The sequence below is a fragment of the Canis lupus genome, chromosome 4, assembly GCF_048164855.1.
Source record: "Canis lupus baileyi chromosome 4, mCanLup2.hap1, whole genome shotgun sequence".
Taxonomy (NCBI): Eukaryota; Metazoa; Chordata; class Mammalia; order Carnivora; family Canidae; genus Canis; species Canis lupus.
In genome coordinates, this window is record NC_132841.1 from 67,090,470 (window position 1) to 67,105,695 (window position 15,226).

Consider the following 15,226-nt stretch of genomic DNA (forward strand, 5'->3'; position numbering starts at 1 on the left):
AAGCTGAATGCAGGAATTATCTCAAAAAAAATCAAATCGCTGCTTTCCAGATATATCTACAACTACTTTGAGAAATGGAAAAGGACATAAATGAATATACTATTTACTTTTTTCTAATAGAGCTTTCATAATATAATTCAGATGAAGTTACTAATACCGGAGATCCATTAGCAAACTGCATTTATCACTTAAAAATTAAAAAGAAGTGTTTTCTGCTTTAAAACACCTGTACACAAAAAAAAAATAAAAAATAAAAAAATAAAACACCTGTACACACACACACACACACACACACACACACACCCCTTAATCTCAGGCACAGCAAAACCGAAGCTGGTCAACAAACCAATAGGTACTCTGAGTTGTAAACTGAGTAAACATAAGCACTACAGTAAAAAAAAATTTCACACCAGTTATTTCTTTTTCTGATTCAGAGATAGTTTTTATGTGTTTATAATGATTTCAAGAAACTTAGTACCAAATTAGTTATATAGAGAGACAGATATCCCAAGTATCCATCATACATTCACCCGTGTAGAACTTTTGGCACAGTAGCAAAGTCACAAAGAAAATCTACACTTTTATTGCAAAAAGACATGATCTTTACTGGTGCATAAACAAAGAGGTAGCTAAAAAAAAAAAATGCCACCATTTTTCTCAAATGTTATCAATTACAGAAGACCTCAAAACACATTCTGATTTGGAAAAAAAAAAAATTCTTGCCAACAGTTAAGAGATGGACTAATTTCATCGCTTTCATAGTAGCAAGTCTTCCCCAGATATTAGTTAACAAGCAGAACTATTCCCTTTATCCTTTTGTTACCAGAGATAATTGCTACATCTCTATGCAAACATGATGAACTCATTTTATTAGTCAAATAGTTGAATTACATTCAAGTGCACTTAATACAGTAATACACATTATAAATTGATGAAAATCCAAAAAAGATCTCTGATTGGAAATGGGATTTTCAAAAATACAATACTGATTTCAAATTACACGTTTCATTGGTGTCCTGATGAAACATACAAAGCAAATGATTTGTTTCCAGCATCTCTGAAAGATTATCTAGTCTTTTAATGTATTAAAATAGAAGGCAGAAAATATATCCCTGAAACCTAGAATTGAAAGTACAGTTTGAAAAGCTGAAGCCAATTTGATATGGTTAATTCAGACTATGGTTAAATGGTAAGAGGATAGCTCAGGAGTTGACAAAAGTTTCAAATCAGTAACATCTGTTGAAAAAACATAAATGAAGGTAGCTGTAATGTTTACAGGGTCAGATTTTTCAGATCCACATATAGAATTTAAGTCCTAAGATCCTAAAGACTTGATTTCTTAAAACCCAGCTGACTATTGAGGAAGAATTTTTAAAAATCCAAATGGAACATAACTAAAATGAGGCTGTTCTTTCTCCTTTTATAAAATACTTTTAGAATTCATTACACAACAACTATGCACAGAGGGACATGTAGAATTTTCCATCTTTTTTCAAAATTGAGGCATCAATTCTCCTGAAAAATCCCCGTTTGCTTTTTCTTCAGTCTTCCTTTTCTTCCAAGAACTTTGCTACAGATGTCTATCAGCTGTATCTAATGATCCTTTATTTGCCTGTTCCCACAATGGAAAGAGGTGGCTTTGTCAGACCACAGCTTGGTCTTTAAATTTTACTTCTGGTAGGATTCTCTCACTTTCGCCTGCAGTGCGTCACATGTCTTCTTGGCATCACCTAGAAGCATGGCCGTGTTAGGTTTGTAGAAGATTGGATTGTCCACTGCAGCATAGCCAACACCCAAGGACCTCTTCATAACGATGACCTAAGGAGCAAAGATGAAGGGAGTGAGGGTATTTCACAGACCTGACTAGGACATGATAGACATGCCAACACTGCCTTGCCCTAACTTTGAATAAAGCATGTACTACTACTAAGTCCTGAACACAGAGACTTCTAAAATACACGAGGAGTAGTTTTTAAATGTATGTTTACACTATATTAGCTTTAATTTTTTAAATGTGCCCATACTTATATCCACGACAGAAAAATCATGTTAAAAATACTTTATTGGGATCCCTGGGTGGCTCAGCGGTTGAGTGCCAGCCTTCGGCCCAGGGCGTGATCCTGGAGCCCCAGGATCGAGTCCCACGTCGGGCTTCCTGCATGGAGCCTGCTTCTCCCTCTGCCTGTGTGTCTCTGCTTCTCTCTATCTTTCATGAATAAATAAATAAAATCTTAAAAAAAAATATTTTATTTATGAATGATTAAGATTCTGAGTGATTTTCTTCATGCTTTTCTCTATAAAGATTGTGTAACATTTTCTAGTCAGAAAAATAAGCATCTCTCTCTGAATGGGCTTAAGAGAACAAACTGCGTGCATAAGCTTCTGCTACAAATCCTAAGATAAATGTAACTGAGTGGGGAAAATGGTATGATTCTTATTCCATCACTTTAAAGTGTATCAGAAGGTTCCAAGACCAAAGCGCAAAGAGCAATCGAGCCCATCACAAGATAGTACTAATAACTGATATTATGCTCCTACAAAGTAAAATGGAAGAATTAAGCCCATCTCACACACCGGTGTATTATACTCACTTGCAATTACATGAATTATGGATGGTGCTAATCAGTTAAATATCAAGTCAGTTCTCAAGGCAATGAAATACCTTTCTATGGTAGTCTAGGACATGCAATCTATCCAAAAATGGAAGCAGTTTAAATTTACTCACACTTCACACAGCCTTAGTACAGTAATACATTCTATAAACTCTCAAATATTGATGACCAATGCAATAGTTTTTCATCTACACATGAACAAGTGCACATCACCCACAACAAATGTCAAGCTCACATATTTATAATAAAAAGAAACAAAATTAAAGGGAAATGTACATAATCATGACTATTAAAATGCAGATCTGACCTGAGAGCAGTAAAGAGACCTGCCCTCTGCTGAGGCAGTGGATGTGTACAAGCCTGAGTTCTCTATAACCCAGCAGTTAACTTCCACAGAGGTGATGTGCATGAGCAGGCCTTGCTTCCTTATGCCATGTTATAGTTTGGATTTCCAAATCACCTTTCTTCTAGACACTCCATAACAACAACAAATTCCCTTTCAAAAAAATTAAATGAAAAAAATGTGCTCCTCTCCATATATGAAGGCGATGATACTGACTCACTGTCCCAGAGGGAAGCCATCTGCTTCACTGGACTCTATCTGGAAGCCAGCCAGACTCATTCCAAAAACTCACAGCTCTTTTTTCAGCTGTGGTTACAGATTTTGTTAATCCACCCAGATAATATCATCTAGTTCTAATGGTGAGCAGGGCATTCTCTTGGGTTCTCTGATGATCACCAAATAGACAGAAGCTGGATAGCGAGAGCACTACCCCTGCTCTAGCTCCTAGTACTCCTAAGAGGCATCAGCATTTCTCACCAAGTGAACCAGGACAATTCTGTGTGCATGTTTTAAGAGATACTTGATTGTTAGAATGAAACACAAGTCTGAAACTTTACCTGCTTTGATTTCCAGACCTCGAGGACTGGCATGCCTGCAATAATAGAGTTGGGGTCTTCCTGAGCTGCTGAATTCACTGTGTCATTAGCTCCAATCACAAGGACCAAATCAGTGTCTACACCATAAAGGAAAAAAAAGAGAGAGAAAATATAAAACTCAAATGGGTCATTTTCATTTTTTCCAGGCAAATTATAGTGATCTGGACTTCTGGACTCTGAAGTAACAGTAACAGAAGCCAATATTTATAGGACACACACTTATGCCAGGCACTGTACAAAGAGCTTGATTATCAGAGAGGCTCAGTAACTTAGCATGCCACACAGCTAAAAAGCAGTAGGTCCTGCATCTGAACCTGAGCACCCTGACTACAGCTTGCATTATTATACTTCCCCTCCCCTGCATCTGAACCTGAGCACCCTGACTACAGCTTGCATTATTATACTTCCCCTCCCCTCAATGGATCTGCCTAATCTAACTTTACAGTTTTTTATTATCTCAAAATGATCTTGCCAGTTATAAGATTTGCATCCCATTTTCATCTTTTAAAATAACCACATAGGATGCTATTTGATGTCTAAAAGAAAATGGTCTAAGCGTCTGTACTGTATTAAAGCTGTGTCCATAATTCCTGGAACTGGCAGGTTTCATACATAATTTAGCAACAGTGAAATCTGAAAGGGGGCATAAAATTAAAATGGCCCAAATTCCCTCTTTAAGGACTACAATATAAATTACCTTAGAACTTTGCCAAAAATGCCATGTGAATGTAGATATACATACAACTTCATTATTTTCCTCTAATAAACAGTATTTTTTTAAGTTTACAGTGGATACTTGCCAGAGGGAACTGGTTTAATTTTAACAAATTGATCTTGAGCCAAATGTCATTAACATTCAACATCTACCCAATGACAGCCAGAACGCACAGCACCTTAACCAGTGAAATCCTAGTACTTTAAGAGAAAACTACTTTATTGATAAGGAATTGGTACAACTGGAAACCAGTAAAATCTCAGATGTCAACAAGAATTAGGCATTAAATTGTCAACAGAAGCAATTTTACAAATGTGGAAACTGAGACTGAGTATCTAGCTCCAAAAGTGAGAGTCAGAACTCAGGTCCCAGGCCAGGTCTCTTCAGAGTCATCCACAACAAGCTCCACTGCCTCCCAAGATTTTTACCACCCTCCCGATCTCCTCATAGGCACAAAACTACCCATGCCGCTTACAAACCAGTTGTACCTTATTCCATTGTCTGTCATTTATTTAACCTCAACTGCACACCTACTAGGAGCAGGTTACTCTTCATCTGACTAGGAGGTCTTCAGTAATCCCACAATCTATGTTCTAAGACTGGCCTCACTTTATTCAGACTAAGAATAAACTTCGCCATCGCCCCCACAACTTACCTGGGAAATCATGGTTGATCTCGTCCATCTCCAACACAATATCATATGGCACCCCAGCCTCCGCCAGCAGCACATTAAGCTGACCAGGCATCCGGCCTGCAACTGGGTGAATTCCAAACCTAGACATGAAACAAATGAACAGCTGTCCTTACATGATGGGCCAAAATGTACAGAGACCCCAACATCACCTCCAAATCTGCACACTTTGTTCTTGGCGCCTCTGCTTTTCCTGGTACTATCTGATCTCTACATGCAGGGCTCAAACTAGTCCGGATATATGATCAATCTACAAATATTGAAGTTGGAGGTTTAATCTCTCAGTATACACAAATGATAACTCCTCTCAAAAAGTAAGTGTAACCTTAGAACCTGACTCTTCATAAGTTTTAAGTACAGTGAATTTCCAACAACATTAATAAATAATATCACCTTACATTTAATAAGCATTATGTTCTCTCATGATACTTTCTGATAAATCTTGCATCTTTAAAAACTTATGTAAGACAGCCTGGAATTAAACACTTGCCATGAAAAATCAACATTATTCCATCAAAAGCTGACTCCACATTCAACTTTAACCTCTACATTCAAAACTGGAGTAAAATATTATCGTGTACAGGAGTTAAAGGCCTGCAATCTTGCAGAGGATGATATGAAGCATTACTCCACTCCCAGGAGAAATGTGATAGCAACATGCTAAAGAGAGAGTAATACACAAATCAGAGTTCCACATTTTTATTAAGGCAAAATAAATCAAAGCATTAAGCAATTTCTTTCAACCACCACCATAATGAGATCTTTGGAGTCATTTCATCCAGGCTCTTGCCCCCCGTATTGATCTGTTTCCTCAGACTAGGCACAGTGCTTGATACATAAGAAAGGCTCAATAGAGAGAGAGAGAGAGAGAGAGAGAATCCAGCAAAGAAACGCATGTTATAGTGGTTCTTGGCAGGGATCCATCCAACCTCAGCTTAAATACTTTCCATAACCAGAAACTTATTCCTTCCTGAGGTCTATTCCTTTACTAGACAATCCCAATAATTACATAAAACACACACACACACACACACACACACACACACACACTCATATTCAGCCAAAGGGAACCCCATCTTATTGCTTTCCAAGGTCTATAGATTTGCCATCTGGAGCCTTAATGAGTCTATTCCCTCTTTTATATGTGGACTCCTTTGAGCTAGCCTAGGATGCCTACTAAGCAATCATCCTCAATTCTTTCAACTTTTCAATGCTGACAGGACCTACTGCTGTTCTAGTTGCCTGTTTCTACATTGTCAACATCCAACTCAAACCTCAGTCCTCCAAAGTGAACACAATACACTGGATGTGATCTAGATCCATAAGGCACAGCAAGAAAATCATATCCAGAGATCTTTCGTTGACAATCCCTAAGGCTGCATTAGCATTTACAGCCACCACAACAGATTGCTGGCTCATATAAAAGTTATGGTCCTTTAAGATGCCCTGTTATTTTTCACAGTAACTGCTGCCAAACCAGGCCTCCTCGATTTTAACACAGGTCCTGCTAGAAAGAGATTAAAGCAACACAGGGATTGACCCCTCCCAAAAAGCAGACCTGAAAAGAGCTTTAAAGGGGCCACTTAGGGACACCTGGGTGGCTCAGTGGTTGAGCATCTGCTTTTGGCTCAGGTTGTGATCCCGGGGTCCTGGGATCAAGTCCTGCATCAGGCTCCCTGCAGGAAATCTGCTTCTCCCTCTGCCCCTCTCTCTCTCTCTCTCTCTCTCTCTCTCTCTCTCTCTCTATATATATATATATATATATATATATATATATAATGAATAAATAAATAAAATATTTTTTTAAAAATGGCCATTTATATTGCCCAAATAGCTAATAAGTGATTTTCTACATCTTTAAAAGTGATAATGAAGAGCCTAAATTAGTGGGGGTCTTACAATTAGAGGAAAAAAGACATCAAGTGACAAATATTGTCTTTTACCAAATTCACTTTTATATCATCTTCCTTCTGGGATCACTGAATGTTCCTAAACAACAATTTATGTTTAAAAAAAATAAAAAACAGAAATCTCATGTTAAAAGGAAACAAAACAGTTACTTCTAAGCAGTTATACAACAGATAATCATTTTATTTCTCCCCTTTTTAAAATATATTTTCCCAATTTTCTAAGAGAATGTATACTTTTGTAGGGGGAATCAAACCATGTCATCAAACTTCCAAGGGATAGGAGGACAATCAGATCAATGTCCTTGGCCCAGCAGGATCCTCCCAGCTTCAAAGGCACCAAAGGGAATAGAATGTACATTTTTTATGGTGGAAAAAAATTAACTTCATTTAAAATGAGTTAACACTTCATGCTGTTATATGGTTTTACATTCTACAAATGGATTTTCATATATTATTTCATTCTACCTTTAATCATCTTTAAAAATCTCCATCAAGGAGGGGACGCCTGGGTGGCTCAGCGGTTAAGCACCTGCCTTCAGCCCAGGGCGTGATCCTGAAGTCCCAGGATCGAGTCCCACATCAGGTTCCCTGCATGGAGCCTGCTTCTCTCCCTGCCTATGTCTCTGCCTCTCTCTGTGTCTCTCATGATTAAAAAAATAAAATCTTTTTTAAAAAAATCTCCATCAAGAATAGAATGTAGACCAAATGACACAAGCCCAGTCCTCAGTTAAATAAACAAGGCTATAGAGCTGTATTCCTGTATCTAACAAAAAGAAGCAAGAATGTAGATAAGAGGGGACTGGCATATATTTCGGCACAATAGCTAATGCTGGCTCTTCATGATATGCTAATGTAGTTTGTCCAACGTTTTTAGCACATAGTTAAGCTGGGATTCAAACTCAGAGGTCTTTCTGCCTCAAGAGTCTGAATTTTTAGCTATTACATAATATAGTAGTAGAGTCAAGCAATTGAGAGGTATTTTTGATTAGTTAACAGCTCTGGTTTACTAGTTATGTCGATGTTGGGCCAACTCTCTCTGTCTCAGTTTTCCCACAGAATAGTAACCCATTATTCCTATAAGCCCACATCCTGCCAAAGGCTAGAGAAAATTCTGCATAGAAGAGGCTTGAGAAATATTTGTTTATCTCTGCTTGAATGAGTGAAATAAAGAGTTTCGAAAATCCAATTCACAGTGTTCTTTGAGAATAATTAAGAGCCCAGAAAGTTTCAACAATGCTATGAGCTATAAAACAAAAAATAAACATTTGCGTGAATAGACATAAAGAGAAAAATAAGTCTCAGTATGCAAAGTATCGACCACAGTGTAACACCCAGTACCTGCTGAATGCTTGGGAAGTTGATTCTGAAAAATTACTAAGGGTGGGAATTAGAGATTACCTGGACAGAATGAACTATTTCATCTCTTTCAACTACTTCATCATCTTTCCCCTCAGTAGGCTAGCTGTAGTTTTATTCTAGTGAAAATAAAATTAAGGGCAGTCATTAGTTCATTCCAGACCATTGTCACCCAAACTCACCACCTTATAAAGGTTTTCAGTCTTCTTTTGTTTCATTTAAGATTTTATTTATTTATCTACTTATGACAGAGAAAGAGAGAATACGCGCGTGTGCACGAAGGGGGAGGTAGGGGCAGAGGGAGAAGCAGACTCCCTGCTGAGCCGGGAGCCCCGTACAGGTCTCCATCCCAGGACCCTGGGACCATGCTGTGAGCCAAAGGCAGACACTAACCAACTGAACCACCCGAGCATCCCAGGGTTTTCAGCCCTTCAACCAAAAACTCTTTCATCATTTTGGAGACTATAACAATTTGACACTTGAGTAAAATTTCAAAATGTTCTCTGAAAACAAGCTTTCTTTTTAAACGAGATATTGTTATCTTAATATCATATTCTATACCAAACCAGGGTTTTCAATCAATCTGAAAAACAAAAGTAATGCAAAATACTGACAACTTATGTTCCCCCTCTCCCTGTGGTAATGCAAGCTGTATTCAGTACTGTGTCTCTTTTCAAATGGCCTCGGAACAAGCATTTCTGCAATGTCAAATGGACTCTTTGGTTGAGGTACCTATTCTAAAATTTTAGTGTTTTTTATATGATTTATATATAAAAAATTCAAAAAAATTCTCCAGGAACCAAAGTATATGCTCAATAAATGGGGCTTGTTATTACTGAACCTCAAATATGAATATAAATATCATTTTACTACTTCAATAATAATATAGTATTTTAGGGTGCCTGGCTGGCTCAGTCAGAAGAGTATGCAACTCTTGATCTTGGGAAATGAGCTCGAGCCCCATGATGGATGTGAAGAGACAGAGAGAGAAGGAAAGAATAATAATATAGTACTTTCAGCATGACTATAAAAAACAGACCTAGAAAGCACATTATATTGAAATAACTAAAATATACTCCTAAGTCTGCTGCTTGCATGACTTCAGAAAAAGACAAGTGGAAGTTTCAAAGGTACTTGATTTTGTGAACAAGCACCAGAGTTTTCGAATCAGGACTTTCAACTTTTTCTTCTATGGTGAGGATGGCTGAATCATCCCTTAGGTTCATGTGTAATAACAGAAGCAGTAAAGAAAAGATAAAGCAGACTTAGAGAAGGTAAATCTCACTTAAGTGTAATAAACCATTCAAATTAAAAAAAAAAAAAAGGGAAAGACTGAATTTGTGTAATTGCAAAAAGTAAAAAAAAGGACAGAGCACAAAGCAAGGATATGTGGCTTTTAAGGGACACATGACAGTAAAGTATGTAAGAATAATTCAAACATCAAAATAAATAAGGACAGTAATAAAAATTTTAAAAACAATTTTAAAAATATGGATGGTAATAGATTATAACTCACTGGAGAAAATGGGAATTCATAAGTCAAGACTGATGACAGATTCATAAATTGAAAGGGAGGCGGGGAGGGTAGACAGTCCACTGATAAATGTGGTGGGATTAAAACCACCATTTTGTAACCACCATACTAAAGACTGGCTCAGATAAAAATCATCAGCACATGTTCAAACTAGGGAGTAAAGCCTGATGAGGAACAGGATATTTGCAAGATCTTAGAGAGCTCAAACTAGTTTGCCCTGTTCCCATACCACAACAGGGATACTAAAAAAAAAAATAAAAAAATAAAATATTGGGGGTACCCAGGTGGCTCAGTCAGTTAAGCATCTGCCTTTGGCTTAGGTCATGCTCTCAGGGTCCTGGGATGGAGTCCCACATTGGGCTTTCTGCTCAGTAGGGAGTCTTCAAATGTCTCTGCCCCCTCCCCTCTGTTCATGTTTTCTCTCTCTCTCAAATAAATAAAATCTTTAAAAAAATATTTTTAATTAAAAAAATAAAGACTTCCAAAGAGAAAAAAAAAAAAAAAAGACTTTCAGAGAGCTCCTTTACTGAAACCAGCCAATAAGAAGAATGAGTAGTTAGAAATAATTACAGTAGTTAGAAAAATAAGTACATTTTCATCAAGGAGCATTTGATTAAATGGACAGAGTCCATGTTTCTCTTTTCCCAGCTAATAGTTCCTTATAAATACCTAATAAAATGGATTACCAAGATTTACCAAATCTCAGCCAGGAAGAATTTAAATGGAAACCATTATTATGTATTTTAATGCACTGTTTGGTATACACAGGTACTGACGGAGTATTTTAACTCCATGTTCTAAATATGGTATGGAAGACCTAAAGGAGTATGTGCCTCAATAAGGACAGAGATTCCGTAATTAAATTGTGGAGCTGGGATGTGTCATTGTTTAGTAATGACAGAAGAAAATAATTTCAAAAAAAAAAAAAAAAAAACCTTGTCTTGAAATAAAAAATTTTAGTCTGAAAAAGCCATTTTCCTTTACAAAGACTCTTAGTAATATATCTAACATATCAAATTATATTATCAATCACAATTTTCAATCAAAGTGAATACCAATTTATATTCCAATAATGTCAATTTCAAGCCAATGGCAAGATGGTTCTCTCACATTCATGAAAAAGTACTCTTACTTCTATCACTGACTAGACTCTAAGCAACTAGATTTAGTTCTGGCTTAAAAGGATCAGAAGGTAGTCAGCTAAGCTTCAAGAGAAACACAAAATACCTAATGACTTAGTAAATAACATACTCTTAAGTGCAAAAAGATCAACTGGCTTGAAAAAAGGCAAAAGGTAAAATAAAACGGAAGTTGACCAAATGGTCCTCATTTTCATAAAGCAAAAGAAATGGTCTTCAAATGCACAGAAAAGGATTGGAATTTAAAAAAAAAAAAAAAAAAAAAGGATTTTCTGTTAACTATTTAAAAACAAATGCCCCAGCTGGAGAAAGTTTCTGTCTTCTTTTCTGTGGTCAGAGAGAAGCTCATTAATGTGAGCTGATGGACCAACCACCAGTTCAGTACAAAAAGGATTCAAGAGTATCTCCCATACGAACACAAAGAATGGCTGGCTGGCTGGCAGTGGACATCATCAAGATAGCTACGGCAGCTGAGATAGCCCTTCATTTAGGGCAGGATCTGGGTGGATTGATTAAAAGCAATGGTCTTAACCACTAGTAAGAGAAAGCAATGAAACTCAGGATTTCCAAAACAACTACAAGAACTCTCTACCTCAATCCAGTGGTACTAACTGCCACAAGTTACTCATTTGTGCTCCCCTGAAACGTTAATAACAAATCTTAAATACCAAAAATTTCTCCTTTCTCCCAATCTTACTGATCACCAATGTTTCCTCCTTCCCCCAGGTCCCAACCTCTCCCCAAAACCGGATTCATAAGACTTAAGAAAGACTTAGAGTCACTGCACTACATGATTTTTAAGATCTGTATTAGCTTCCTATTGCTGCTATAACAAATTACCACATATTTAGTAACTTAAAACAACACAAATTGATTATGTTATTGTTCTGGAGATCAGAGCAGAACATCAGTTTTGCTGCACTAAAGTCAAGGTGTTGGCGAGGCTGCACGTCTTCTGGAGGCTCATTCCTTGTCTTTTCCAGCTTTTGGAGGCGGCCCCCTTTCCTCAACTCGTGGCTGCACCCTCTGACTTCTGCTCCATTGTCATTATTGTCTTCCTCCGATTCTTTCTTATGACCTCTTCCATGACTCCGACTCCTTCCTCTCTCTTCTGAGGACCCTAGTGATTACACAGACCAACCCAAATAATCCAAGATAGTCTCCCCACCTCAAAATCCTCACCTTAGATCTACAAAGCCTTTTGCCATGTGAAGTAACATGTTCACAGGTTTGTAGGATAATAGGTAGAGTGTTCAGTGCCATTATTCAGCCTACCACAAGCTTCCTTTCTAGTCCTAAAATTTCATGAACCAGGGTTTCTATTTTAGCTGAATAAACAATATATACTGTGTAAATTACTTTTGGATTTCAATTCTGTATGCCTCCCTATTCCAATAATTTTTTTTTAATTTTTAAATTCATTTGTTTGTTTTTAACACTGCCCTCACTTATCTTTAATTGATCCATCTGGCTATCATCTTTATGCTTTAACTGACGTGTCTTGAGCCAAATTTGAAATCAAAGACTTCTAAATGTATTTGTTGTTATTGTAATATTTGATTAGCTACAGACTGCATAAAGACATTATTTCTGTTGAGCTAGTTGTGAAGGCTAAATAATCACAAAGCTAACCAATATGGTATGCCAAATATCCCAAAGGACAGATCATTTTATATCTGTTAGCATAATAATTTATTACACTAAACGTTAAGACTCTAAGATTGGAGAAAAACACATGCAAGGCTCTTACAAGAAAATGCCAGTGTTTTGAGAGAAATAACAGAACACATTGAATTTGTAGAAATATGTATGTGCACATTGATAAGTCATTGTGAGTTTAGAACTATTCTGGCCCATCTAACTGGCTAATCTCCAAAGTATGTATTAAAGTTAATTACAGCAGACATTGGTTTGGCCATGACCAACAATTTCCAGGAACTAATGGCCAAAGCTCATCAATGATCCAACATCATATGAAGAATATCCAGAATTTCAAAATGCAAAGCCTACTAGCCTTTTAGTTCTTCCCTTTGAGCCAGGAAAATTATCTTTATTGTACACATGCTTAACAAAGCAGAATCTGCTGTCCCTGTCCATAAGAAGGTTCTACAGAAGGAAAATAAATACTAAAATGAGATTACACAAAGACTTTCCATGCTCCCAGAACCCTTTCTTGCTGTACCTCCTCCTTATGATGCATGGAACTTGTTTACATGACTGTGCTCGCCAAACTGGGAGCAACACTGAGTACAGAAACCATGTCTCCTTTATCAGTTCCTACAGCAACTGGCACTCCTTATGAGGACTCAAAGGGAAGGACGGAAGAAACGTGTTTTAAGGAACACAGTGTGCCCAGTAAGGTATACTCATAAACCTTCTACATCTCTTTTTAGAGGAAGAATTTAAGGAAGTAGTAAAGAATAGCAGTGAAAGCTCTCGAGTGCTACTGACCATATTCAGAGCATTTGGACAGTTGGCTTCTTATGCCTCCCTTTACTCTGTGCCCAATGGGATAGAAAATAAACTTCTTCAAAGGATTATTGTGAGATTTTAGTGAGATACTTCATAGAAAGAGTTTTTTATACAAAATACTTTAGACCAATGCCAAGCGCAATACAACTTTAAAAAGTTAACCTGCAACGGTAATATTCTATTCAAGGACATTTGTGTAATATAAATGCGTGTGTATATTTTTGCAAATAAAGATACATTTTAATGATCATTTACATAAAAATAAATATACATTTTTACATTTAAACAAATGGTTTGATGTCACTGTTTTCTCAGTTGGTTTTCTAATTTTTAACCTTGAAATTCCAGTAAATATCAATGTAGTCCAATAAAAGCCAAAAGTTCTTTGCATTCACAACTACATCAAAAGACTAAATAAATTATATAGTCAGGGACACCCAGGTGGCTCAGTGATTGAGCATCTCCCTTCAGCTCAGGTTGTGATCCTGAAGTCTTGGGATCGAGTCCCACATCAGGCTTCCTGCATGGAGTCTGCTTCTCTCTCTGCCTATGTCCCTGCCTCTCTCTGTGTGTGTGTGTCTCTCATGAATAAATAAATAAAATCTTAAAAAAAAGAAATTATATAGTCAATATAGACTGAGGCCAGCAATTGTGAATACTGGACTCACTGGGAACTTAGTCAGAACTAATATTCAGATATACACTTACTTGATAAAGTCAAATTTCCAAAACCATATTTAACCCTTCCACAGATACTGTTACGCAAAAAAAGTATTGTTTTCTCACCTAACAGATACAACAAAGGTCATCATTAAGATAATCTCTTTGCTTTAGAGCAAGAAAAATTTCAACACTTTTTTTTTTGCTATTTTCCTCTCTCAAATAAGAAAAAGACAGTCTTTTGTGAAACTCTAAAAAACTTTTAGTAATAAAAACTAAGGCCTCAGTGTCTGATTAGAAAATAGACCCAGGCACAGTTCAAAAAAAAGTGGAATAATCTACTCAAATAAAAACAACCCAACCTTCAGAGCCTCTTAAATTAACCAAGAAAGAATAAAAACAAATGAGAGTGTATACACAAGCTGTGTGTAAATATTGTGTGAATTGGATAAAACTCGGTAAAGAAGCAATTCAAAAAAAAACCATACTTTTTAAGCTTCTTTTATAACACAAGGATATAAACCCCACTCTTACACTTTTTCGCAACTTCACATTTCAGACACCACATGTTCTAAAGGGGACACAACAATGTGAATTCCCATGACCGTGGGCCATGGAGACAACATGTCCTAACCAGGGTGCGTTACAGCAGTTGTTCTAGGACATGTGGGACTAGTAAAGAGTATAAAACATTCGCCACATGGATCCTACCACAACTGTTCACATAAACTACATTTTTCTTCTTGCATTATGGAAATATCCAGATTTGGTTCAGCAATAAAACATGAAGAAGAGCCAAGTAACCCAATTCAGCAATAAGCAAAGAAACTGCAGAGTCAACTGGGCCCTTTTCTAGTATTTAGAGTGTTTTCTCCATTTTCCAGCCTCTCACTATTAATAAATACTGCAGAGGATCTGCACATTAAAAAAAAACACAAAATCTTTTTATAACCTTCAACTATTTGGTCCTATGTTTTGCTAGTCACTAAGCAAAATGTGTTTTTATACTCAAGATGTTCAAAGGGTTAATTTCCTTTCTTGTATTGTGTTTTATATTTTCAAATATACATTGACTGCATTTGGGAACTCTGCCTTCCCAATACCATCTTCTCAAAGTTTTCCTAAATATGTTGTTCTAAGCTCCTACGAAGCTGACAAATTAATGAGGAAAAAGACCTAACAAAGGGAAATTTTTTTT

General features: G+C 36.8%; 1 protein-coding gene across 5 annotated transcripts in view; it reads right to left on the bottom strand.

Moving 5' to 3' along the window:
* Positions 1 to 560: 560 nt before the first annotated feature.
* Positions 561 to 15,226, bottom strand: part of NNT (nicotinamide nucleotide transhydrogenase) — a 94,301-nt gene continuing 79,635 nt past the window's right edge. For all 5 annotated transcript variants that reach the window (XM_072824670.1, XM_072824673.1, XM_072824669.1 and 2 more), the window contains 3 exons: positions 4,922 to 5,040; positions 3,513 to 3,628; positions 561 to 1,818 (listed from right to left, as the gene is read on the bottom strand). In XM_072824670.1, coding sequence (XP_072680771.1) covers positions 1,669 to 1,818; positions 3,513 to 3,628; positions 4,922 to 5,040 — 385 coding nt within the window. In that variant the 3' untranslated portion in view covers positions 561 to 1,668. The remainder of the gene's footprint in view (positions 1,819 to 3,512; positions 3,629 to 4,921; positions 5,041 to 15,226) is intronic.